Source organism: Myotis daubentonii, chromosome 4 (genome assembly GCF_963259705.1).
Source record: "Myotis daubentonii chromosome 4, mMyoDau2.1, whole genome shotgun sequence".
In the NCBI taxonomy this organism is placed as follows: domain Eukaryota; kingdom Metazoa; phylum Chordata; class Mammalia; order Chiroptera; family Vespertilionidae; genus Myotis; species Myotis daubentonii.
Genome location: NC_081843.1, coordinates 14,654,102 through 14,681,569, shown reverse-complemented (window position 1 = coordinate 14,681,569; position 27,468 = coordinate 14,654,102). Strand labels below are relative to the sequence as shown.

Below are 27,468 nucleotides of genomic sequence, written 5' to 3'. Positions count from 1 at the left end.
TCGGTTGTAGGCTCAATCCCCGGCCCTCATTGGGGTTCATGTGGGAGACAACCAATTGATGTGTCTCTCTCATCTTGATCTTTCTCTGCCTCTCCCCTTCCCTTCCACTCTCTCTAAAAATCAAAGAAAAAAAAAATCCTCAGGCGAGGATTAACAAAACAACAAAAACTTTTAGCTGCTTCTGAAAAGCTACGTTTTTAAAAGACCTTCAACATTCTGGTGATAAAGCACTGACAAGCACAGTGGGGTGCAGCCTCCAGGGTCCCATTTGGTGATAAGCCTGGAGGGAAGAGCCCCCGGAGGTTCCTCCGGTTGAAGAGACCGAACTTGGACTATGTAATGAGACCGTGTTTAATAACACCAAAATACAAGCGAGGGCTGTAGGGGCTCAGAGGAAGGGGGAGTAGCAAGGGCTGCAGTGATCTGGGGTGGTGGGTCAGCAGTGAACCGCTTCCCAGCACCTTTCCCCTCACAGCCTTTCAACAGTCCTGGAGGGACAGCAGAGCAGGATTGGTCCCATTTTACAGTTGGGGAAACTGAGTTCCAAATAAGTTCATTGGCTTGTCCAAAGCCACACGGGGTTCCTGGTCCTTTCTTCAGTCCCACTGTGGTCTGGTTCAGAGGAGTTTGAGTAGGTGGACACCACAAGAAGAGCAAGCACAGTGTACAGATAGGCAGGGATGTGGTATGTAGGAACACTGAGGGGTGGGGGAGGGGGGCTGGCTGGAGGACAGTAATCCTTGGCACCTGCAGCCCAGGCTGCTGCAGCACAGTCACTTGGGTGTCTGCTTCTCCCCTCTTCCCTCCTGGGTGCCCAGGCCCTCAGGACCAGCTGAGGGAGGTCATAGGGCAAGAGGGCTGCTCCTTGCAGTGTTCATTGGTCAAGCTTCACTTGGCACCTACTGTGCATGAGTCCAGTGCAGAACCAGGCAGGGCAGGGTGGAAAAGGAAAGGTGGCAGCACAAGGAAGTCACACTATGTAGCCGCTCACAGTGCTGTGAGAGGGATGCAGAGGGAACACACATGCCGTGCAGAGGGGCTCGCATTGAAGGTACAGTGAGGGCAGGGAGTTAGGGAGGGTGCAGACCTGGCACATGGACTTGTGGGGAGGACTGGATGAGACTAGCACGACATGCTGAGGAGTCTGGATGGGATCCTGGGAACCAGGTCACTGCAGCGACATAGAGGAGATATGGGGCCACCACAGAGACTGCGGGAGAGCTCAGGAGGTTCTGACTGTGAGGAAGAGAACTGGAGAAGGCTCCGTGGGTCCAGGCTTCTCCAGGCAGGCCCCCGGAAATGGAGCTGGCTGGTTTGAGGTCAGAGGGCCCTCCCCTAGCCATCTTGGGAGGCCTCTCCAAGTGTGAGTACATAGTGAGGCCCAGAAGAAGCTTCAGACTCTGCAGAAACACAAGAACATATGATGTCCATTCTGGTCCTTCATCCCACTGGCCCTTAGCCCTCCCTTGGGAGGAGCCCAGAGCTCAGCATAGATCCTGCCTTCCCCAACCTCTTTCACCTTATGGCTAACTGTCCAAGAGGCAGCCCCAGGAGGCCAGCATGGGAAGGAGGAAACTGGGTTAGAAGCCCCAGGCAGATGCTCCTGCCAAGAAAGTCCCCAGGGCACCTGTGTCTTCTCAGGACCAACACACCCCTGGAGAGCTAGAGCAGCAGGGCAGGCAGAAGGCTGCAGAGCCTTGCACAGAAGCCATGCAAAGAGGCACCAGCAGGGGGTGCCACAGACCCACACTTGGCAGCCAGTTCCTTTTGCCTTTCTAGTTCTGTCTCCACCATGAAGGGATTAAGGATCAGGGGCTGCAAGTGGGGGATGGCCCCACAGAGGAGAGCTAGGACCTGAGACCAAGGTGGAGGCAGTAGAAAGTCTGAGCAGAGTCAGGTACCCCTGCCCAGCCCAGCATCAGGGCCCCAGCTGTATCCCAATGCTGCCTATGCATGTGGTGAGGGGATCTTCATTCACTGCCTCTTCCCTAGAGAGCCTGCCCTACCCCACCGCCCCCCATCCCACAGTGGCAGCTCGGTCACCATCAGCACAGGCCTGTCAGCAGGTGTCGGGGTCCTGGAAGCCCCAGGCCTCCACAGCAGCGATGAGGAAGTTCTCAGAGCAGAGGGGCTGGTTGTTGAAAGTGTCGCAGTGGCCCGTGCGGCCCCGATTCAGGTCGCCATCAATGTAGAGAGCCTGGCCGCCCCCTCCACCTGCAGGATGCTCAGTCAGTGGCTGCCCCTCTGTCTGGTACTGCCCTGGAGGTGCTCTCCTCCTGCCCCTGAGCATCTCCACTTGTCCCTGCCCCAGCCTTGCTAGAGGCCTAAAACCACAGGGCCGACCTTCAACCCTCCAAAGGCTGCCAGCCCTCAGCCTGGGTCCAAATTCTAGGCTAGAGTCCACTTCCCAGCTGGTTTACCCAGAATACCTGCCCCTACTCCCACTCCTCATGCCTGCTTTCTTCCTCTGCCATCACGGGGGCTCTGCCTGTCCTTCAGGTGAGCACCTGCATCTGAGTCAGCAATGACTGACCCAGGGGCTTTGGCCACCCATGACCCTGTACCCTTCTCCAAGGCTAAGTGAGACACCCACCTATGATGAGGCAGTCACTGCCCCCGGCCATGAACATGGACTCAGTCTTGGAGGGCAGATTGAAGTGCCGAGTGGCCAGGAACGGTGAGAGGCGGTCAGCAGGGTCTGAGGATGAGGATGTGGACAAGGACACGGAGTGGCAGTGCCGGGACGAAGTGGCAGAGGTCTCCAAGGAGACTGGCTTAGTCAGCTCTGGGTGTTTGATGACCACCCACTCATAGCGCTGGACCTCCGGCTGCAACTGAAGATGAAAGTATGAGGAGCTGGCACACTATGCCCTGCAGGGCCCTTCTGGCCACTTTCCTCCCACAGATCTTCATTGGAGAGCTCTGTGTATGAGGCCTCCTGCCAGGGCTGAGGAGACGGTGCCACACAAGGCAGGTAAGGGCCTGCCTGCTCTCATGGCTCTCACGGTCTAATGATCACAAACCAGAGGAAAATGCGAGGTTATCCCGCAGGGTAACGGCTATAACAAAAGTAAACAGGGCCCCGTGAGCAGGGTTGACAGCGGTGCTGGGCCTGCTGATCTTAGAGCACCTGCAGGGAAACCCACTTACCCTAAACACAAAGCATTCTCCGGTCCCAAAGAAGCCCAGTTTGCCTCCAAACTTATTTCTCTCGCTCCAGTCTGTCGACAGGTAAGCTCCACACACCTGGGGAGAAAGGCCCAAGGTGAGGCTGTACCGTGCTGGCCTCCAAGAGCATCCCTTTGCTTAAGGCCTCCTCGGGGCCACGGTACCAGCACAGCTTTGTCACTGACCCCTCACTCCCACTTGAGGGCAAGAGTCGAAGAAGGTGAAGAGAGGTGTGGGAAGTCAGAGTTTGGAGGGCGTGGGGTTAGCAGTGAGAGTGGGGGTGGAGTGGTTTGGGATATTTTCATTTTGCTTCCCTCCTTGGCCCTCAAGCATGGGAATAGCCCCATGTCACATTCTGTTGTTGGGCAGAATGAGAGGCCCCTCAGATGAGAGCTTCCAGGAGGTACGCCTGCTCAACAACATTCTCCAACCCCCTGTCAGCCAGCAAAGCGCTTGATTTCACCATTAAAGTCAGGGTTTTCCCCAAGTGTCTGACAATCAGTCACCTGCTGTGATACAGATGCCCAAGTTCCTCCTGGAAACCCAGACAGAGTCTGGAATGGGATGAGGAACCTAAAACTCCCATGGGTGCAGGTTTGGGAGCCACTTGAACCAGAAGCTTCTACCACCCTAGCCGGTTTAGCTCAGTGGATAGAGCGTCAGCCTGTGGACCAAAGGGTCCCGGGTTCAATTCCGGTCAAGGGCACATGCCTGGATTGCGGGCTCAATCCCCAGTAGGGGGTGTGCAGGAGGCAGCCAATCAATGATTCTCTGTCATCATTAATGTTTCTATCTCTCTCTCCCTCTCTCTTCTTCTCTGAAATCAAAATATATATTAAAAAAAAAGAAAAAACTCAAGTGAAATGTTAAAAAAAAAAAAAGCCCCTACCACTGGCGGACACCCCCAGGATGGGGGCACATGAGCGCTGACCTCCCTAGTCTTGGTGACTTCCCAGGGGACAGATATGTAGCAGAAAGGGCCCTGAGAACTACCTGTTAGGGGTGAAGGCAAGTGAAGGCAGCTGACACAGCTGGTGCTGGCCCGCTGTGTTGGGAGGAGGCTGGGCCTCGCTCACTGAGCATTTATTCCTGCAATGGTCCTCCTAAGTAGCCAGGCTGTGTCAGCAGGGCCTGGGCCCTCAGGGGAAACAAGGAGGCCCTGGGCACTTGGGGGTCAGATAGGGAGGCTAGATTCACTTCATTGTGGACGGTGGCTCTGCTCTGTGCCCCTAAGTGTGGGAATGCTGGGTGGAGGCTGCAGGGGCACAGGAGCAGCAGAGTACCCCAAACTCAGAAGCCAGAACCCCAGGCTCCCTCTGGTCCCTGCTCACCTCCTTTTGTGTGGTCTTAATGAGCAGGAGGGTGGGCTCATGTCCTTCACACTGGAAATAGAACCTGGGGAAGAGACCACACGTACCAGTCCTGATGGGAAGCAGTTCTCCTGAACTCCTTCCCACACCACCTCTAGCCAGCTTTGCTGACAGCACTCACAGAGCCAGGGAAACCTGGACTGTTAGGGGCAGACGGGCCCAGGACTGCATTTCCTTATCTCCTGGGGACCAGGCACTGTGGCCAAGGACCTAGCAACACTCTGGACTGGGCACTCTTCTAAGCCAAGGGGGAGCTCCCCCAGGGTCTGCAGGGTGAGCAGTCAGCTGCCCCAGGACTGTCTACCCTGGTGTGAAGCATGGCAAATCGCTCCCAGCAGGCAGAGCTGTGTGCCAGGTGCTTCGGAGAAGCAAAAACAAGAGGAACAGGTCCCTGCTCTAGGAAAGCTCAGAGTCCAAGCATGTGGGAGCTGTTGGCAATGGGAAGCAGGTGAGGAAGCCTGAGGTTGCCACTGTGGTGGCTCCAGGTGCCCGGTGCTTGGCTGGCAGCCCTGGCAGCTCCATTAGCTGTCCCTCAGTCACACAGAGGTTGGGGCTGGGCGAATGTAGCTCTGGGTGTGCCATAATGCTCATGGGGCTACAGACAGTCCCCGCCACGTGGGCTGGGCCAACTCTGCCTGTGTTGCCTCTGCTGGGTCACCTGTGACCCAAGCCAGAGCATCTGAGGCTCCAGGGGTGCTGAACCCAACAGAGCTGCCAGGGAGGCAGTGTGCCCTGGGGAGTCCAGCACAGCCCCAGCCCCATAGGGCCAACCTATTCCTGGCTTGTGGACTGACAGAGTGGGGGTGGGGAGTCCTGAACCACACAGCCCGTTGCCTTGAGTCGTCCTCTTATAGTTCTGTAAGTTCCCATGTCATCACCATGCCTACATGAGGACATGGAGCTGTGGCATGTACGGTAATGACCGACCCCTGAATTTGGGTGGCCTGGGAATGAGAGAAGCCCAGAAAAGGCTTCCCAATTCTAGGGCCCCAAGAAGAGGCAGGGCCTCACCCAAGTCCCAAGGTTCACAGGCCTATTTTCAGTGTGACTTCCTGGAAGCACAGATAGAACCAGAAGCTGGACAACTTCACCACTCCCTCTGCCCCTCCAGCACCACCTGACCCTTAGAGTCCGTGCCTCGGGGCCTCGGAGGGCAGGCCTAGCCTCCCCAGTCTCCCAGCATTACCTAGTCAGGCTGTACCCATGCTGCAGTGAGGAGAAGAGCAGGAGGGGCTGACAGAGGGCGAATCGCTCAGGGATCCAGGACCAGATATCTCTCATCTCCTTCACACTGACAATCTCCGAGTGAAAGTTCTCCGCATGAACAGCCAGGTGCACAAACTGCCTGGGGAGAGCCAGGAGAGACTCAGCGCACACCTGCAACCTCAGGCCTGACCATACCCGCTACCCTGGGGGTGTGCACTGGATCTCTTGAAAGCTAAGCCTGGAGGGAACTTCTCACCTGTTCAGCCAGGTTAAAGCCTGGTCCAAGGAACCCTCAGGAAGAAACAGGGTGGAGCTGTTCCCTGGAGCCCCACTTCCATCCCCTCCTTACTAAGAGGGGAGAGTGCCAGCCCAGACAAGGACAAAAGCACCTTTTCTCTAAGAAATGGGGACAGGAAGTGAGTCAGCTCTGGCAAGACAATGCTCAAGGCCAGCCAAGCACGAACAGAGAGCACAGCTGAGGCAACTAAGCAAACAGACAGACAGACAGACAGACAGAAGAACAAACAGATGGTTCCTGAACATCAGCCAGGCTCCAAGGCAGCACTGCAGAAGCAAGCCCTGAGAGCCAGCACAAGCAGCCAGACCCTGGGATAGCCAGGCCAGAAGACAGAGAGAATCCAAGCATTGAGATGTGGTTTCCAGACCTACCTTTTAGAAAGTGAAACACTGAAAAACAGGAGGAAGCAACGGACATGGAGAAGAAGAAGAAAAATAAAACAGACAAGGAGAGGTTAGTAGTAAGTACTGATGTCTAGGACATGTCTGCCTTTGGCCTGGAAGAAAGGCCTTCACACCTACAGTCATGTCATCTGTATCAGGTCATACTGTACCAAGACAGTATCAGGACACCATGGGCCCTTCCCATCCCTGCTCCCCAGGGTTCTGAGTTCAGGGCAGGGGGCATGTCCAGCAGCAAGTGAGCCCAGAGCTGGAGGGGTAGAAGAGGGGCCGCAAAAAAAAGAAAGAAAAGAAATGACCAGAGGCAGCCAGTCTGGCCCATTCTTTGGTCTTCTGACCACATGGTCAACACCCAGCTTTCATCTCCGCCTTGGGCCTCAGGCCTGAGGACAGTAACCGTGTCTTTCATTCCCACAGCTGCCTCAGCAGCCTATGGCTGTAACCAGGAAAGTCCTCTCTCTTTTCCTATCATTTCCTATCCATGTACAGGAGGCTGGCTGGCAGTAGGCAGACCAAGAGGCTGGCAGGACAAGCTCATGCCTAAGTCCCCAGGATGTATTCCACCAAAGCCCCACCCCAAGTGGGCCCCTAGCAGCCTGCCCAGAGGCCAGCCTACCTCTTCTGCTTGACGGTGATACCCCTCTGCTTCAGAGCTTTCTCATTGGCCATCTGCAGAAGCTGAATCTCCTTCCGAGAGAAGAGGCGGATGGCGAATGCTTTCTCCAGCAGCTTCTCAGGAGACACGGTCTTGGCAATATCCTTGACGAAGGTGCGGATGTCCTGCTTCACATTATCCGACTCAAGCGGCTGTCCAGCTTTCACCTTGTGAAAGAACTTGAGGATTGCCAATGCCACGCGGTACAGCACCTTGTAACCTTCCACCAGAAAGACATCAAAGACACGAGCGAAGTAGCTGAGGGGAAGCTCCCCAAACAGCCAGCGCTGCCAGTCCGCATAGACCTGCAGGACGTCCTCCGACACCGCCACCATCAGCTTGTGGGCTGCCTGACAGTACTTGTTCACCAGGTCCCCAAATGTCATGCAAGAAGACTCAAAGGCCAGAAAGCTCTGATCGATCAGCTTCTTGCTGGGTTCATTGCAGGCCAAGATGCGGCAGGCCTTCTCGAAGCACTCAGCTTCATCGATGCTGTAGTGCAGCAGCAGGGCTACGACCGCAGGCAGGGCCGGGCAGAAGGAGATGTCAGGGAACTGGTTGGCAATGCAAAGCAGAATCTTCCGAACAGCACCCTCACCCCGTGCGTTCAGGCAGTAGCTGGGCACTTGCGTGTTATCCACAAACTCAGGCAAGGGCAGGGTGCTGCTGCTGTGCTTGCCCACGATCTTACCCACAATGTCACTGTACACGCTGGCATCGGGAGTGACTGTGCGGCAGGGAATGTCCCGGATCAGGCGCTGGTACACCTTCCCCCGCAGAGCATGGCTGTGGGCCCAGTAACCCTGGCGGGCCAGCTGCTTCAGTTCTTGCAGCTCAGTGCAACTCAGTTCCTTGGGTCCCAGGTCCTGGATGGCAGTGTCCATCTTGTCTTTGTCCACAAAGCAGTTGTACCCCTGGGAGTCCATAGTGCAGGCTGTACCCGGGAGGAGGGCCCTGGGCTGCCAGGAAGGGGCAAAGAGCAGCTAAATCTTCCAGCCACCTCTGGAGGCCTTTCTGCTAACTTGTTTGCCACCCCATGCCCTGTAGGATTAAAAACCATGCTTAATACATGTGTATAAAGGTTCTCATTTTAGAGAATATGTTTTTGTTTGACTCTTTATATAAAGTATTATAAGGGTTCCATTTAAGATAGGTGGATATTCTGAGAGGTCACTATGAACTCTGGAGTGTAACTTCTTTTCATGGAGCTTATCAAGTTACTGTAATAGGTCACACAGATTATGAATATCAAGAAGCTAGAAGCAAGTTCCTGGAAGGGCTTCAAAAGAGAGCCTGACAACAACTCTCAGTTAGGGATGGAAGGCCTATCAGGCTCCCACACACTACCATCCTGTGGCCTGTGGGCCTTATGAAAGGATCCACTGGTTAAGGGGACCTATTTAAGTCAAGATATGCTTTGTTTCAGTTCTCGAAGGTTTCAGGCCTTTAACCCGCTGTGTATCATGAGGAAGACACACCCTACTCTGCCCCACTGTCCCTGGGCTAGAATTCAAAGGCCAGCTCTTAACCTTCTAAACATGCTAGCTAGGCTTTAGGCAGACTAGAGAAGAAATACTAGTGAGGAGTAGACATGAGGGCTGAGAAATAAATAAAGCTGTTACAGCTTCAAAATTAGACTTTTTGATTGATTGTTAATCCAAACCCAAGGATATATATTTTTTAGTATCACTATTTTTTATTTTTGTATTTTCTATTGACTTCAGAGAGGAAGGGAGAGGGTGAGATAGAAACATCAATGATAAGAGAGAAGCAATGATCAACTGCCTCCTGCATGCCCCCTACTGGGGATCGAGCCCGAAACCTGGGCACGTACCCTTGACTGGAATTGAACCCAGGACCCTTCAGTCTGCAGGCCGACGCTCTATCCATTGAGCCAAACCAGCTAGGGCCCAAGGATATTTTTTCCATTGATTTTTAGAGAGGGGAAGGGAAGCGGGAGCAGTGGGCGGGGTGGGGGGGGGGGAGAGGGGGAAGGAAAGCATCTATGTGAGAAAGACACATTGATTGGTTGCCTTCCGACTGGGGCTGGGGATCAAACCTGCAACTCAGGTACATGACCTTGACTGGGAATTGAACCCGAGACTCCTCAGTGTGTGGGCCAATGCTCCAACTGAGTCACACATGCCAAGGCAAAATTAGACATTTTTATATCCAAATGAACCAGAAGTATTGGAGGATTTGATACTATCTCTCCATTTGAGGCAACTATTGAAATTCAGGCAGACATTTAAAAATGGGTGAAATGTGCTATGTGAGACTCTGGCTGATAGGTCACTGCAGGTGAACAGCAAGACAGAAGTCTATGTTGAGGATACCACAGTTTAACAGTTTTTGCTAAAGGCTACTGTCCTTGGCCTTTACAATAGTCTGCCCATGTACCTCAGACTAACCTTTCTGCCTGTGATGGTGGAAGTGTCTGGAGATGTCACAAGGGTTTGCTTCAGTGAGTTTTGGTAAATGACCAGATCATTCCAGTTTCTCTTGAATCTAGAACATTCATCTGAAAATATAAAAAGCAAAAAATATCTTAAGAACACTGAGTGGAAAGTAAAGAATTATAGTTTAACACCTGTATTGTGAGAAGATATCTTAAGAAAGCACCTTGATTCTTTTTTTGTAGTAAAATATACAAAAAAATTACCATTTACAAGTGTATAGTTAGTTCAGTAGCATTAAGTACATTCACACTGTTGTTTGTGCAACATCACCACCATCCATCTCCAGAACTTTTTCATCTTCCCAAACTGAAACTCTGTGCCCATTAAACGCTAACTCCTAGTTCCTCCTTCACCTGGCAACCACCATTGTAACCTCTGTCTCTAAGAATCTGACTATTCTAAATACCTCATATTAGTGGAATCATACAATATTTGTCCTTTGTGTCTGGCTTATTTCACTGATCATAATGTCCTTAAGGTTCATCTATATTTATAGCATGCTTCAAAAAAATTTTTCAATATATTTGTATTGATTTCAGAGAGGAAAGGAGAGGGAGAGAGAGCTAGAAACATCTATGGTGAGAGAGAATCATTGATTGGCTGCCTCCTGCACACCCTCTACTGGGGATCGAGCCCACAACCCGGGCATGTACCTTTGACCAGAATCAAACCCAGGACCCTTCAGTCCACAGGCTCTATCCACTGAGCAAAATTGGCTAGAGCAACACTTTGTTTTTTAAAGCAGTTTTAGGGTCATAGCAAAATTGAGAGGAAGATACAGAGACTTCCCATATACCTCCTTCCCCCACACATGTATAGCCTCCTCCATTATCAATATCCCCCTCCATGCCCAGGCCCACTTGGCTCAGTGAATGGAACGTTAGCCCATGAACTGAAGGGCCCGGGTTTGATTCTGGTCAAAGGCAGGTACTTTGGTGCAGGCTCGATCCCCAGCCCTGGTCAGAGTGTGTGTGGGAGACAACCAATCTATGTGTCTCTCTCACATCAATGTTTCTCTGTCTCTTTCTCTTCTCTTCCCTTCCACTCTAAAAATTAATGAAAAAATATACTCAGGTCAGGATTAACAACAACAAAAATCCCCCATCATGAGTAGTACATTTGTTATAACTGATGAACCTACATTGACACATCATAATCACCCCAAATCTACAGATTAATGAAGGCTCACTCCTGGTGTCATACATTCTATATCAGTGATGGCGAACCTTTTGAGCTCGGCATTTTGAAAAACCCTAACTTAACTCTGGTGCCTGTCACATATAGAAATTTTTTTATATTTGCAACCATAGTAAAACAAAGATTTATATTTTTGATATTTATTTCATATATTTAAATGCCATTTAACAAAGAAAAATCAACCAAAAAAATGAGTTCACGTGTCACCTCTGACTCGCATGTCATAGGTTCGCCATTACTGTTCTATATGTTTGGACACATGTAAAATGACATATACTAGTATTCTCATTACTGTATCATATGGAGTATTTTCACTGCCCTCCAAGTCCTCTGTGCTCTACCGGTTCATCCCTGTCCCTGCCACCATTTATCAGATTTTCATTCCTTTTTATGGCTAAAAACATTCCATTATATGAACAGAGCACAATTTGTTTATCCATCATCTGCTGCTAGACATTTGGGTCCTTTTTACATTTTGGCAATATAAATAATGCTGTTGTGAAGATGGGTGTACAGTGGGGCCTTGACTTACGAGACTCCCGACTAACGAGTTTTTCGAGATACGAGCTGTCTCTCAGCCGATTTTTTGCTTTGAGTTGCGAGCTAAAATTCGGATTACGAGCCAGCTTCAGATACCCCACCGCTAGTTGGCGCAGTGAACGTCACAGTGAACGCCACAACATCAGCCCAGCATCACGTGTCTCACTCGTTCACTTTTTGATTTGACATACGAGTAATTTGAGTTACGAGCTCCGTCACGGAACGAATTAAACTCGTAAGTCAAGGCCCCACTGTAAAAGTATCTGTTCAAGTCCCTGTTTTCAATTCCTTTGGATATACAGTATATCCATTGATACTGTGCTTTCCCATAGAAAGCATTAATTAAAATAAGTTTTTCTGACAACATCCATTCAATATATCTTACTGGAAAAGCTTCACCCACAGTAGAACCAGGCCTGCTGCCAGTGCTGGGACCTTCTTCCTCAGAAGAAAAGAAACTCAAATTGGGGTTGATTTGTTTGCTCTGCTCTGGGAGAAAAGGCAGTGAGGATTTCCTTCTTCCCCAGGTTCTGAAGACCAGGAAAACAGGCCCACTCACACACACACGACCATGCCCAGGCTGCACTCCACAATCTTCCATGTGCAAATTACCTAAAGCTTTTAAATCCTTCATTCTAGGCTCTGAGCCCACTAACCTCTGGAGCAGTGATGGTGAACCTTTTGAGCTCGGCGTGTCAGCATTTTGAAAAACCCTAACTTAACTCTGGTGCCGTGTCACATATAGACATTTTTTGATATTTGCAACCATAGTAAAACAAAGATTTATATTTTTGATATTTATTTTATATATTTAAATGCCATTTAACAAAGAAAAATCAGCCAAAAAAAAATGAGTTCGCGTGTCACCTCTGACACGCGTGTCATAGGTTCGCCATCACTGCTCTGGAGGGACCCCAGGCCCATCCTGTTTGTGTGAAAAGAACCAGCTCCTTATCGGGGCAATAAACATGTTTATAAACAGAACAAGAGCTGGGCAGGACAGCACCAACCCTCACTCAACTGGCCTCAGATTCAGGTTGAATATTAAACTGGAAACTCCAAAAGTGATTATCACACCGTGCAAAGTTCCTTCAGACAGGACCCACAGTTTTGTTTGTTGCTGCAAGTTGCCCAGAGACACACTGGATTCAGAGGGACTCTGAGGAAAGGCCACACCCAGGAGACCCTGAAGGAGTTCCCAGGACCCCCGTAGGCCTCCTCCCCAAGCCTCCATCCAAAAAGAGGGCATGCTGTTTCTGGAGCCGGGCAAACAGACTTGTAGTGACCTTCTTAGGCATCTATAAAACCAGGTCCAGGATGGTTTCCTTAGGTTTCTTTTTACACAAATGCATAATCATAAACAAGTCAAAGAATACACAATTACAGAGTAAAAATGTAAAATCCTGTTTATGTTATCCCTTCATTCTTACTCCCTCTTCCACCTAAGATAATCATCCATTGCTCACGTATTATATCCTACAAAGCCTTTTCTTATATTTACACACATTCACAGCTGAGTTAGATTTTAAAGACTGGCTACTGAGACGGTGAACTCAGGAGGCGGGAAACAGATAAAAAACAAAACCATTCCGTTAGATACTCACACTCGGGAGTTTACGTAAGTTTTAGGGTTGAAGTGATGCTCTCTCCCTGTTATTTATATCCACCTGCAGCATGCAGCCATCACACAACACTGTCTACACCTCCCCAACACGAAACATGGCTTCACCTGTTCTCCACAGTCCCCCAGCTCCTGACAAAGGTCAAGGGAGAGAAGGGAGGCAGGAGCAAAAGTGGGAAATGATCCAGTTTCAAGTCAGACAAGTCTGGCTTCAAAGTCCTGCTCTGCCACTTGTTTGCCTGAACCTCAAACAAGCCATGGCTCTTTCCTGAAAGGCAGGTGCCTGTCTGTAAAACAGAGCTGCCAACACAATCTGCCTCACCATCATTAGTCCCATGAAACACCTAAGGGCTCAGCTCTTACTTGGGCTCACTGGCTGGGGTGTGGGTGACATCCCACTCTCTCTCATTTCCACTCACCCCTGCCCAGGCAGTCCAGGGCAGGCAGCCAGCGGGGCCCCGCCAGCAGGTGCACTTTCCCTCAGACTCAGAGTGGGAGGAAGGGAGGGAATGGTTTCTCACCATAAACACTGCACTCACCTAAAGGCCGCCCCCCAAGTTCACTGCACAGGAATGGGGGTGGGGAAAGGGCTAGTTCTCTGAAGTGGGAGCGGGCCCGGCCCCAGCTGCCTGGAATGTAGGGAAGTACCGCTGTCCCTTGAACAACATAGGTTTGAACTGCACAGGTCCACTTATACAAGGATTTTTTTCTTTTCAGTACTGTAAATGTATTTTCTTTTTCTTTTCTTTCTTTAAATAAATTGCAGGAAGATGCCAAATTTATTTTTTATTTTTTTTGAAATCAATATATTTTTATTGATTTCGGAGTGGAAGGAAGAGGGAGAGAATGAAACATCAATTACGAGAGGACTATCGAATCAGCTGCCCTCCAATGGGGACCCAGCCCACAACCCGGGCATGTGCCCTTGACATGAATCAAACCTGGGACCAACCCTTCAGTCCACCAGCCAACGCTCTATCCACTGAACCAAACCAGCTAAAGCTAAATGTATTTTCTTAATACTATTTTCTTTTCTCTAGCTTACTTAATTGTAAGAATACAGTATATAAATATATATAACATACAAAAATATGTGTCAATCAATTACGTTATCGGTAAGACTTTTAGTCAACAGTAGGCTATTAGTAAAGTTTTTGGGGAGTCAAAAGTTATATATGAATTTTCAACTGCAGGACGGGTCCCCTGATCTCTCTTCAAGAGGGCCCCCTAATCCCCATGTTGTCCAAAGGTCACCTGTATTTTGGGTCTTTTATCCTCAGCTTTAGGCCTAGCCTGCAATTTGGGGAAAAGAGGAAAAATTCAACTCATCCTGTTAGACTCCAAGAACTGCAGACCATGATCATTTCAGATAATGGGGACACCAACCACATAGCCTGTCTGCAGGGTGGCGGCTACTTTAGCTAGGGTCGTTAGGGCAAACCTCTCCCAACCTGAGCTTAAGTGTGAGAAGGAAGCAGCAGAAGAGCTGAGAAAAAGTCACTCTGGACAATGAGAAGAGCAAGTGCAAAGGCCCTGAGGCAGGAACAGGCCTAGTGTGCTGTGGGGAAATAAGGGCACCAGTATGGCAGAGCACAGCGAGCAAGAGCACGAGCAGCAGAGATACCCACAGCATGGATCATGCACAGGGAGAGATTTGAATTTTATTATCAGCATAGAGGGACTCAGAGTGGGAAGCAGCGAAGGGATGTGATTCAATGGATATGTTTAAAAGCCAATTGCCAGGATTAACTGAGACTGTTATAGAAAGCACTCAGCCTAGCCTGACATGCCAGGGCAGCTCAGATGTCCCAAGGGCATCTCAGTTAGTGCTCCTTGGGGTCCCCTGACCTGGCACTGGCTCTGAGGTATCTGGAGAGTGACAGGGTGGGTCAATGCTTGACCAGTCCTGCGGAGGGGCCGGAGTACCCCCTCCCACAAGAGAGGTGCAGCCACGGGAGGCCCCCACTGAGGTTATCCCACAGACCCACACAAGTCTCTCACTGTGGCTACTCTGACAGACCTTCTTCCCCTTCTGTGCTGTGCTGCTGCTTCCCACCCAGAAAGCCCCTTCCAGTGACCTTCACACCCCTTTCCTCACAATCACTGTGTCTGTTTTTTGTTGTTGTTGTTTTTTTAAAATATATTTTTATTGATTTTTTACAGAGAAGAAGGGAGAGGGGTAGAGAGTTAGAAACATCAATGAGAGACATTGATTAGTTACCTCCTGCACACCCCCCACTGGGGATGTGCCTGCAACCAAGGTACATGCCCCTGACTGGAATCGAACCTGGGACCCTTCAGTCCGTAGGCCAACGCTCTATCCACTGAGCCAAACCAGTTAGGGCACACTGTGTCTGTTTTTGAGAATTCAGGCTACCTGATGGAAAGCAAATATTTCTTAAAAAGAAAAAACAAAAACATACATGGAAATGAGTGGCCTCTATTTCCCCAAAATATTATCTTGCTGTCGGGGAGACCTCTGTCCAGCTCCCCATTCTGTCATGATGACCACCTCTGTCCAAAGTACACTGTCCTGGGTCTGCCAAGGGCAAGTTCACATCAGACTCTGATGAGACACGATGTATTAGGGGCTCCCTTCAGCGGCTGCAGGCCCACAGCCCCAACAGAGAACTCCCCAATCTGTGCTCACAGAAGGAGGTAAGGGGCCATCTGGGGTGGGAGGAGCCAGGCCTCCCTGAACCTACTTGCTATGCATGCAGCCCTCCAAGATTTCTGATCAGGACCAGGGCAGGAGGAAAAGTGGACACAGAAGGAAGGGCAAGACCTTATTGTGGACAGTGGGGTGGGAGACATCAGGACCAAGCAGTTGGGGTTTAGCAGGACCTCTCCCACCCTATTTTCAGGGACTGCCGAACACATATCCCACAGCTGCTGGTTGTCAGGCGATTTAGCTTTGCATTTCTATCTCTAATTCTAAGGACAACCCCACGGCATGGGGATTTGCTCCACCTTATAGAGGAGGAAACTGGGATAGAGAGAGGTACCTGTGGGGTCCCCAAGTACAGAGAGAACTATCCCTGATGTGTCTGTCTCCAGAACACTCACAGTAAACCCACAGTGCCTAAGACCCCTCTCCCATGTGGGACAGCCAGCCCTCTTCAGCAAGTTCAGGGCTGGCTTCTCAATACCACCTGCTGTCCAGGTCTGATGAGTCATAAGACCTCTATGTTTATCAACTCTTAAGTGGGGAACATGATTTTCCCAAACAATTGGATTTGAAAACAAATTTACTTTCATGTGACAAACAGAGACCCTCACATTAAGCCTGGGCATTCCACCTTAACCATCAACCAACATGGGCACTACACCTTCCATTCACACCACCTTTCCTGGGGGGTCCAGTACCCCATCATGACTCCCCTTATCCCAAATTTTTATTGATTTGACAAACATATTGAGTTGCCTTTTCTGTGCTGGGTCCTGGGCAGGACACTGGGCACAAGAGAGTAAAAGATGGCTCTCCAGGAGAGTAATGATCACAGCCGAAGCAGGAAGTGCTGTGAGGCCAGGCAGGGCCCTGGAAGACCACCAAGGCAGGACGCTGACTCCACGTGAACACTACAGAAGGAGCAATGGTATCCCAAGTGTACTATAAAGATGGGGAGTATATCATCCAATGCGAAGGTAGAGAATGGGTGCATGAGGGAGGGCACCCATTGGGGAGCCTAAGGCAGGCAGTGGCTGAAGATGGGATAAGAGGGGGGCTGGTGGTCTTTCGAGCCAGCTGCACTAGAATATTGGATGTCATCCTCCACATTAAGGAGCTGGAGGAGATCCTAAGCAACAGTGCATTTTAGAAAAATCCCCCTGGTGGTTCAGGAGGAAGGAGGGCAGTGTCCAGAAGAGGATGCACGAGGAAGGCTGAGTCAAGCCTGGCCAGGGAAAATGGAGAAGATGGGGTGGACCCAAGAGATTGCCCAGGGGTTGGATTCTACCAGACGAGGTAACCAACGGTGCGGGGTAGCACCCAAGCACTGAACAGAGAATTTTGGCCCAGGGGTAGGGTTTTGGTGGGGCAGAGGTAGCACTCCATTTTGAAGTTGAAAGTACCTGTCAAGCAAATGCCAGAGCCGCTCAGTTTGGAGGCAGAACCCTGGGCTGCTGTGCCAAGGTCCTGCCCAGACACCCAGCCCTCAGCCCAGAGGCCCACACTGGCTTGTGAACTTCTCACCCAGTTGACCTCAAAGACAGCCCCCCCCCCCCACCACCACACACACCAGGACTCTTCCAAAGTGCCAAATGTGGTGCCACTGGGCAAGAGGCACCCTTGTGCAGAGTGAGGTTGGCACTCCCAGGACTCCTACCCACTCCTACTGCCCCTACCCAGCCCGGGCCTAATCACACCTCACCTTGGCTGCCAGAACAGCTCACAGTTGAAGGACCCAGGGCTGGGCCTGTTTGGGCCTTAGTCATGTACCACAGGAAAGGGTGGACGCTCTGTGGGTGTCAGCTGCTGTGTCTCAGTTCTTCCTCTCTAAGTCTGAGCAATCTTATATCCGTTTCCCAGGAGTGGAACCAGAAAACAAAGAACTAAGAGGAAGGAGGCTGCAGCTCCAGCCTGACAGATGACTGGGCAAGGACAGAAAGGAGGGGCAATAAGGTGCTCCGTTCTGGCCTGAAGAGTTCCCTGTGAAAAATGCACACTCCTCTGTATCCCCAGAGCAGGATTCAGAACATTTGTTCTCTGGGTAGTCCCTCTATCTATCTTTAAAACATAAAAATAAATAAATAAATAAAATTTCAGGGAGGAAGAGAGATAGAAACATCAATGATGAGAGAGAATCATCTATCGGCTGCCTCCTGCACGCCCCCCACTGTGGATCGAACCCACAAACCGGGCATGTGCCCTGACCGGGAATCGAACTGTGACCTCTTGGTTCATAGGTCGATGCTCAACCACTGAGCCATGCTGGCCAGAGGGTAGTCCCTCTATCTTAGAGACCATCAGTCCCCAGTGAGGTGGAGCTTGTAGAGGCAGAGCAAGCCAGGACAGAGCAGAATGACTGAGTCCCTCGACACCAACTTGGCATCAGGGGACAGGCATGCAAAGGTGACAGCACCTCACTCCAGCCCTCAGGTGTGCGAGGTCTGAGGATAGGAAAGACACAGCAATTACTGGGCATGTTCACTGCCTGATAAGGAGATGCTCAGAGTGCCAGTGATGGGGCAGGTGGAGAATGTAGCAGCAGGACAGGGAAGGGAAAACAACCTGTGTGTAGGAGGGGAATGCACATCTGGATGGCTGAGTGTAACGTAGCTTGCAGGGCATTACAGTAGGGCGGCAGGGACCACGGGACAGCTGGAAAGGTTTCTGTGCAGGAGAAGGTGGAGGGAGATAAGGAGTCAGGAGATATTCCTGAAGCCATCCACCTTGGACAACCAGAGGGGTGGGGACAGGCCTGGAGCAAAATGCACTCCAGGTGGTGTGGACCCTTTCCTATTATGTTATGCAGGAACCTTCCTCTCAAGCCTGAGTCAAGTTTAATTTCCTCACAAGAGGCCCAGTTCTCCCACCCAGCCATGGGGAGAGGCCAGGGAAATGCCCAATCCTAACTCAGGAATCTGCTGTAGCCCCCAGAGACACAGCTTCAGGACTTTGTCTAGAACCCCAGGTGGAGGACACTCATCTCCCCACCCCAGGCCCCAGCTGTAGGATAACTCCCAATTCTACGGATGGCTGCTGGTGACATTGTCACTGACTGAGGTGACCACTGTCAGTGATCCTCCACATTCCCTTGCCTTGGTGCCCTCTTTTTACCTACCTCACTCCCACCTCCCATCTTTCTCTGGAACATGTCTGTGGGAAACCCATTACCTCATCCTCTCCCAGAATGCACCCTTCTTCCTCCTGGTCAGACAGCAGCCAGCTCTCCCCAGTCCCTGCCCCCTCCCTCCAGGACCTCCCCAGGACCCTGCTGGCCCCTCCCCTAGGACTTCCCCAGGACTCTGCCCCTCTCTCTCCAGAATGTCCCCAGGACCAGCCTCCTCTCATTCTAGCTCATGGCCTCCATTCCTTGGCTGCCATCACAGAGCTTGAGGGTTGAGTAGGCAGCCCTGGTGTGAAGCTCTTCACCTTTAAAAGCCTTTATATTGCTAGCATTTTATCCACAACCTGGTCAGCCCCAGAAACTGCTCCACCCAGAGGTAGCATACCACAATCCCACTCTCTTCTAACCTTTTCCTAGAGCTCCCCATTGCTCTCTTCCCACCCACGTGACTCCATCTCCCTCACCTACCAGCCCCCTGTGGCTTTATGTCTTTGCCTGCTCAGCCTACACCTGTTCCATCAAGCCCCTTCTGTGCTCCTGTCTCAGCCGTAGGCAAAATCCTCGGGAGAAGCCAGACTGAGAGAGTGCTTCTCCATGCTTGAACCCCAACTGTAGAGGGAAACATCACGCTGTCCTGCTCATGACCTGGCAGCCCTTCTTGGCATGCCTCAGAGGCACCCACTCCTATTCCCCCCACTAACTTACAGCTTCATATCCACCCGCAACCCTCACCCTCCCTCTCTCCTGAGAATGGGGTGCCAGGCAGGAGCTTCTTCTCCTCTCTGACCCTGCTCTTGATCTTGGTCCTATATCTCACCTCCTGGGGACCCCAACTCTCCTGCATCTTTAATGCTCCCTCTTTGCTGCTATAGAGACCCCAAACGGCACTCACAGAACCTGACACTCCACTCCAGCTATGCCTGTCCTCCTTTCCTTCCCCGTCAAACTTCTGGTGAGAGAAGGCTACATCTGTCTCCCACCCTCTCCCACCCCTTCCACCTTCACTGCCTAGCTGCCAGATCATTTAACAGGCACCTTTCGTCCCTTATCTCCCCGAAGCACACACAGCTGACCCCAGTACTCTCAGATCTCCGCTCCCTGGGCCTCCTGAAACCCTTCCCTCATGTGTGTCTCCTCACCTCTTTGGCTGTAGCTGTTCCTGTTCCTCTGCCTGCCTCTTAAATGTCCCTTTTATAAGAGTCCTTCGTTTTCTCAACCTAGAATCCTCTTGTGAACACAAGTCCTGTACTTCCAATTGCTTTCCTGAATGGCTTCCATTCTTCACACACTCTGTGTGACTTCAAAACGTTCAGCTCTGACTCCCAAAGTGCTCTGCCCCACTCTCTCTCTACCTGAAATCACGTTCTGGTTCCCCAACCATCCCTTCAGGATCTGGCCCTACCTGCCCTCCAACGGCAGGTTCAGGAGCCTTGCCCACTGCAATGGCACCAACTGCAGCCCCCGGGACACATGAACAGGGCATGGCCACAGCCGGGAAGAAAGACGGGACACAGCCGTTCTTTCGGTCCAATCTACTTCAAGCCTCAGCCCAAATGCCCCCTCCTTCTCCAGCCCTTCCCAACTTCCCAGGCAGGGCTGAGGGGACCCTGGCTGCCCTCTACCCCTCCTTATCCAAATCTGTTTTACTGTGATGACCTGCTTATGAGTCCAGCTCTTCTACAATACTGTGAGTTTTGAGCCAGGTGTTTCACACTATATCTAGTGTAGCCAGGAAAGAGGAAATGAGAGAAGGAAACAAATGAAGACTCAGAAAAATCCCAAACCACTTGGGCCCAAGAGGAAAATTTAATTCTAAACAATAACAACAGGGAACATTCACCAACTTGTTTAGGCATGTGACCCTCCGAGCAGGCATCTTCACATGATGGGAAGGCAGGCCATGCTCTGCCTCAGCCCTGAAACAGAGCACAAGAATTTCTCAAATATTAATGGCAACTGGCATTCCACAGTGACTATCAGGCAGCCAGTTACCGGGGAACTTGATAGTAAGCCCTTTGCTATAGCACACAATGGAGGGCACGTGCCAGCTACAAAGGGTGTAACCATTAACCATTAGGTATTAGTCACAGCACCGCAGGCCAGTTGGCTGGCCCATCTGCCTGCCACCTGTCAGAAGTTCAAATGCAGGTCTTGCCCGTGGCACCTGAGCCTATGATATGGGGCCCCAAGCAGGAAAGAGTCCCAACCTCATTAGCCACTCAAAACAGTTCCTTGTACCCCTTTCTCAAGCAGAAAACCTCTTTCCCAGCCTGGTCTGGTTCACCTACAGGCAGGGGCTGGGGTTGGAATGGGGCCCTGTTAATTTAGGATCTTTGTCTTCTGAGCTCAAAGGTCCTCCCACCAACATGTCCGGGGGGGGAAAACACCCCCCAGGCACAAGATAAACCAGCTAGCTGCACAGAATGATAACCAGAGAAAGAGAACTTGGCTATCAGCAGCATTAGAATTTTGACTGGTTAAAATTCCAGGCAGGGTGCCTTCAACAGGTGTGCCTCAGAAGGCCGGACACATAGCAGGTTCTCCGCAAATATTTTTAGATCTGACAACAAAGCCAGGCCAGGAGGGAATCTTGCAGGTTTAATCATTTCAATAGGCACTCGAGACACTTCCTGAATGCCAGTGTACTGAGCACTGGAATACAAAGATGCAAGGCCCAGATCCAGCTCTCCATGAGCTCTGGCTGTGGGGATATGGGTGTACTGGCCATGCCAACTCAGGTACAGGGGCTATGACAGGAAAGCACAGGGTGTCTGGGGCCCCAGTCCATGAGGAAAGAGGGGTTGGGAGCCAATGATATCTCAGCTGAATCCTGAAAGATGAGGTGGCCTTTGTCCCGGAAGCAGCAGAAACAGCATGGGCATAGGACAGGTCCTCAGCTACTTGGGCTGGAAAGCCCTTCAGCTCTTTAAGGGGGCAGGCCGGTGAGTGCCATTTGTGGCTCAATTAAGACAATTCTATATCTAGCCTCATGGACTCCAAGATGCCAAAGGACCTGAGACAGAGGCCTGGGGTTCACAGTGCTGTCGAGGAAGCCAAGTGCTCCTGTGTCCAAGGAGGTGGGGAAGGTTCAGCCCAGGAAGATAGGAGACATGCCGGAGGCAGGAGGAGTTCATGTATACTCCCAGATCCTTCTAAGGCCACAGGTTTACCAAGACATGAAGGCTAGAACGGCCCTTGCCAGAAAAGGAATTAGAGGAGAATTAGGGAACAAGGGCAAAATGATTCAAGGAAAGGCTGAAGGGACAGAGGTGAGGGGAGCTTTTGGTGGGAAGCAGGTAATGACCTACATTTAGAACACTATACAGGGAGGGGCTTTTATTGGTAACATAATCACCCATTGGTAAACAACCCTCAGTGTGCTGGTATCCCATTAAAAGTGTAACAATTAGCAGACACACAGTTTCAGATTATGAGACACAAGCTAAGCCATGTGTAGTGTGTTCTCAATCACCTGTAAAAGAAGAGAGCATGCCTGAGTGGGATGGAAGGAGAAACCATGACTGCTGACATGTGACCCCTGACAGCATATTTCTGTGCACTACCCAACCAGGCCCGCAGACATAACTATACAGAACAGAAAGAGATCTTATCTCACATCTTCTAAGTGAGCAGGTACCAGAGACAAAAATAACTGCTACTGGGCCTGTGCAATTATGCAGGGGCTGGGCAAGTCCTGTGGGCAGACAGGGGCTCCTTTAAAAGTATCAGCCTTTGCCCTAGCTGGTTTGGCTCAGTGGATAGAACACTGGCCTGTGGACTTAAGGGTCCCGGGTTTGATTCTGTTCAAGGGCACATGCCCAGGTTGTGGGCTCAATCCCCAGTATGGGGCATGCAGGAGGCAGCTGATTGATGATTCTCTTTCATCACTGATGTTTCTATCTCTCTCTCCCTCTCCCTTCCTCTCTGAAATCAATAAAAATAACTTTTTTAAAAAAGTGTGGCAACCTTAAAAAGAAAAGAAATGAAATGTCAGCCTTTCCTTGCCCTCTCTCCTTGCCCCTCAGTGTGGGAGAAAGACTAGGGAGGAGCCACCACACACTTGGCCTCTTTATCCTTAATAGAGTCTTTCCAAAGTCCCACCTGCTGCGAATGCTGAGGTCCTGGAAGGAGAGCGAGGGGACCCCAAAAATTCTGCAACCTTGGATCTATCTCTGGGTCTGAGAAGACCTTTTTCAGAGATCAAATGGTGAGAATGCTCTGAGACGACCAACCCTCAATCTGGAGGGAAAAGTGGTCCTTTGAGATGAGTGACAATCTGGAAGTGTCCCAAAAGGCAAATAAACACATGAGACAGGAAAGCCCCCGGAACTGATTGTGTGATTTTTGTTGTTTTTTTAAAAAATATATATTTTATTGATTTTTCACAGAGAGGAAAGGAGAGGGATAGAGAGTTAGAAACATCGATGAGAGAGAAACATCGATCAGCTGCCTCCTGCACACCTCCTACTGGGAATGTGCCCGCAACCAAGGTACATGCCCTTGGCCAGAATCGAACCTGGGACCTTTCAGTCCGTGGGCCGACACTCTATCCACTGAGCCAAACTGGTTAGGGCGATTGTGTGATTTTTGTACCATGAGCATTTTACATCTTGCTATTTACTCTAACCAACAAATTGGGCCTTTGTCATAGAAATAAAATGCAAAAAGGCAAGGGGTTATTAATGAAAACTCTGTTAGCTTATCTACTCTGTGTTTTTTGTTGTTGTTGTTTTGTCTTTTTTAAAATATATATTTTTTAAAAATATATTTTATTGATTTTTTACAGAGAGGAAGGGAGAGAGATAGAGAGTTAGAAACATCGATGAGAGAGAAACATCTATCAGCTGCCTCCTGCACATCTCCCACTGGGGATATGCCCGTAACCCAGGTACATGCCCTTGACCGGAATCGAACCTGGGACCTTTCAGTCCGCAGGCCGACGCTCTATCCACTGAGCCAAACCAGTTTCGGCTTTATTTTAAATAAATACATGCCCTTGGCCAGAATCGAACCTGGGACCCTTAAGACCGCAGGCCGACGCTCTATCCACTGAGCCAAACCGGTAAGGGCATACTCTGTGTTTTATAGACATAAAACATTAGGTGCCTCCAGGGTTCAGTCTTTTTTTTTCTCACTCCATATAATCTCCTGCAAAGGCCCACTCCACTACTCCCTGGCTCTACTGTTACACAGAAAGGAGTCCCCAAAATGCTCTCAAGCCCACTACACTCTCCTTGGCCCCAGACCAACATATATCCACCTACTGCTGGGAAGTCTTACCGACCCTCAGCTCAACATCTCCAACCTGAAAGTCAGCACCTGCTCCCAAGTCTGCCCCCTTCCCACACACTATGTGTGGCTTGGACCCAGCTGCTCGTCACTCAATCTTGGACTGTTCCCTAAGTCTTCCTTTCTCCCTGGCCCTTCCTCCATCCCTTCAGCCACTTGCCTCATGGTTTTGCTCTCCTTTTTTATTTTTATTATTATAATTTATTTTTATTGTTGAGAGTATTACAGATGTCCCCCATTTCTCCTCCATTGTCCCATTTCATTGCTTTCCTTTCTGTATCCTCCACAGCCCTTCATTGGCACTGGGCCTTATATCTCCCTAGATGTGCCATGGTGGTCCCTCAACCACCCTGGGCTCAGTGCAACCCTTCCCCAATCCATCCCAGTAATCACTGCCAGGTTACCAGTGGAGAACACAATCTGATCAGTCACTCACAAGACCCAAAGATCCCTTGGTGACTTCCTACCACTCTCAGGGTAAAGTTCAAATTTGGGCCTGGTACTCAAGGCCTCTCCCAATCTGCTGCCAGTCTAGCTCTTTAATTTCATCTCCCTCTCTTTACTCCAACCACCAGAGCACTCCCTGCCCTTCTCCCAACTGGTGGTGGGTAGGTCATGCCCTTTACTTCACATACAGTCTCTGCCCAGGAGGCTCTTTCCCTCATATGGTCTTGCCACTCCTATTCAACCTTCAAAATTTGGCTCAAGCATTTCTCAGGAGCCCCCACCAAAGGCCAGCGGGATGCCACTCTATGCCCAAAGCAAACTCTGTCCTCCTCTATGGGCATGCCTCCCACAGTGCCGCAGTTCACCGGCCCATCTCCTGACTCCACTGTAAGCTCCTTAAGGGCAGAGACTCACTCAACTTTGTAGCCACAGAACACAGGGTACAGGCCCTCCTCATGTGAATGATGATTTCAATAAACGTGTGTGGAATTTTTAAAAACCATCAAATAATGAATTGAAGTTGATTCTTAGTAAAAAGCCTGAGGCTTTGTTTCCTGGATATTATCTCCATTTGGAAAGTGACACTTGAAACAGTCACTGAAATTGCTGTTTCAAGTTAAAAAGGGCTGCTTTCTCTTATGTACAGAGTTGTCATAACAGAAAAGGTATGCTCAAACAGGTAAAACATTGAACAGGGTAAATGTTAAGTGCTTTTTTATAACCTGCTTCATTGTCTTTATGTACTTTAAACCAGAAACCATCTAAAAGCAAACACTTAAATATGTCATCTGAGGTTGGCTTAGACTGTAATGAGAATTAGGAGCAACAATGCGTGCCCAAGGTCACCTGGCCTGCTGGATTGTCCTGGCAGGTGTGGTCAGCAAGAGCTGGTGAGACCCACCTGCCGGCAAACTTACAGATCCAGGGGGTGAATTTTATTATTGTTATGAAAGGCCAGCTTAGCCCAGCGGCATGGTTCAGTGGTTGAGTGTCGGCCTGTGAACCAGAAGGTCACAGTTCGATTCCTGGTCAGAGCACATACCCTGGGTGCAAACTTAATCCCCAGTGTGGGGCGTATAGGAGGCAGTCGGGTTGATGATTCTCTCTCACCACTGATGTTTCTATCTCTCTCTCTCCCTCTCCCTTTCTCTCTGAAATCAATAAAAGTATATTTTTAAAAAAATTAAAATAAAAAGAAAGCCTGCTTAGATTACCAGATTACTTCTACATCTCCCGGAAGGTCACCCTTACTATCAGATGAAAACCACCACACTAGTTTTATTTAGCATCTTGGTTCACTTCAAGAGATAGCGGCCCCCATTCCATGCCAGGCAATAGGGGACCAAAGATGAATGCAATGTGACTCCAGCCCTGTTGACAGGGAAAGACAAGCTTCTAAACAGGGCACTCACTACCAGATAAGCACTTCGCTTAAAGGCTTTATCTGAGGGCTGAGAAGATTAGCTGAGGACCCAACTTTCAGAATAAAAGGAAGTGCACATTGGGGGTCATTCCACTGGCTGTAACCTTTATATACTGAGACATCTTTGTGAGATTTCTTTATCTTTTCTCCTCTGGTCTTGTTTCTCCCGGACTATATCCCTTGACAAGAACCTGCATCCTTGTCTTTGAGACAATCAAGCAAACATTTACAGATGCCTACTGTGTGATGGGGGTAGAATGGGTAGACGGGGCCCTTACCCTCAAGCGGAGGAAAAATCTGTCCGATAATGGGATGGTCCTTTCTAAATGTAATGGCCTGGAAGTCCTTGCTGAGTCCCCAGCAAGCATACAATGAAAAAAAAAAAAAAAAAGGAAAACCACCTTTGAGAGCTTCTACTGGTCCCAGAAAGACAAACTAATGACTTGGAATAAGAAACTCGGAAAGACCACAACACCAGCATCCCAAGCACAGCCACACCAGCCACAGGCGGGTCCTCCCAGCACACCTCTAGGCTAATAGTCGATCTCTGCCTCCGCACAGCCCGCTGGCCCTTAAACAACCTCTGGCCTTTAATGTCGGCCCGGAGGGTGGTAACCCAGGAGGCCACAGCACACCTGTCTCCATCCTAAGGTCGCAGATGAACACCTGTGCCCAGGCCACCAGCACCCCTGCGTGCGTGGAGAAAACCATGCCCAGAGGTGGCCCATCCCCGACCTCCAGCTGTGTTCCTCCAGGCTCAGATGGCACAGCGCCCAGGGACCCTGTGGAAGTGCTTCTGCCGCTCGGCCCAGTGGCCGTGCCAAGGGGGCACCCACCGGACAGGGCTCAGAGGCCAGGCGACAGGTGGGCGGGCACGTCATCCTGAGGCAAGCAGAGGGCAGGAAAGGGAGTAGTTGCAAGTCTTCGATGGCAGAACTGTTATCAGAGATTCTGTTGCAATTTCGAGTCCAGAAGAGGATTTCCTCCCCCCACAGACAGACAGCCGCACAAGGAAGGGGTGACACAGAGACAACTCCTTCTGACTGACGCCTCGCCCGGGGCCGGCCGGCCAGCACGCAGACGGCGGCTGGTAGGGGGCGCCGGTCCTGCCCCCGGGGTGAGTGTCCCGCGAAGCCGCGGTCCGCCGGGGGCGATGGGCAGTGACAGTCGGACGGCCCGGGCCCCAGACCTCCGTGCCGCGGCCAGCCCCCGCGCCCCACCTCAGACCCAGGCCCCAGAGTCGGACCCCCACGCCCCCTCCCTCTGCACGCCCCCGCTGCGGTGACAGCCGGCGACCTGGCTCCGCAGCCCCCGAAGCTCCGTGGCAGGCCGCCACGCCCCGTGCCAGGCCCGCCGCGTACCCACCTCTGCCGCCGCGCCGCTCCGCGCCGCGCCGCGTACCGCTTTCTTCTCAGCTCGCAGCGCAACTGAGCGCGGGCTTCTCTACGCATGCGCGCGCGCCGCCCCGCCCCCGCCGAGCACGCGCCAAGGGCTGCCCACCCCGGGTGCCGCGGGTCTCAGCCCAGCGGGCTCTGGGCATGCGCACCGACGCCCCTCGGCCGGGCGGCCGGAGCCCGGGCCAGCCCTGGACAGGTCCCGGCGCGG

General features: G+C 50.9%; 1 protein-coding gene across 2 annotated transcripts; it reads right to left on the bottom strand.

Annotated features, from left to right (window-relative positions):
- Nucleotides 1-333: 333 nt before the first annotated feature.
- TBC1D24 (TBC1 domain family member 24) lies at nucleotides 334-27,331 on the bottom strand. 2 transcript variants are annotated; one of them, XM_059692792.1, is made up of 9 exons: nucleotides 27,229-27,331; nucleotides 7,060-8,139; nucleotides 6,414-6,431; nucleotides 5,725-5,883; nucleotides 4,500-4,563; nucleotides 3,151-3,246; nucleotides 2,594-2,834; nucleotides 2,044-2,214; nucleotides 334-1,400 (listed from the first exon to the last, which is right to left on the bottom strand). In XM_059692792.1, the coding sequence occupies exons 2-8, from the start codon at nucleotides 8,022-8,024 to the stop codon at nucleotides 2,060-2,062; spliced, it is 1,698 nt and encodes a 565-aa protein (XP_059548775.1). In that variant the 5' UTR covers nucleotides 8,025-8,139; nucleotides 27,229-27,331; the 3' UTR covers nucleotides 334-1,400; nucleotides 2,044-2,059. The 2 variants fall into 2 exon arrangements, with proteins under 2 accessions (XP_059548775.1, XP_059548776.1); XM_059692793.1 differs by lacking the exons at nucleotides 6,414-6,431; nucleotides 27,229-27,331 and having other exon boundaries at nucleotides 7,060-8,098.
- Nucleotides 27,332-27,468: the final 137 nt, after the last annotated feature.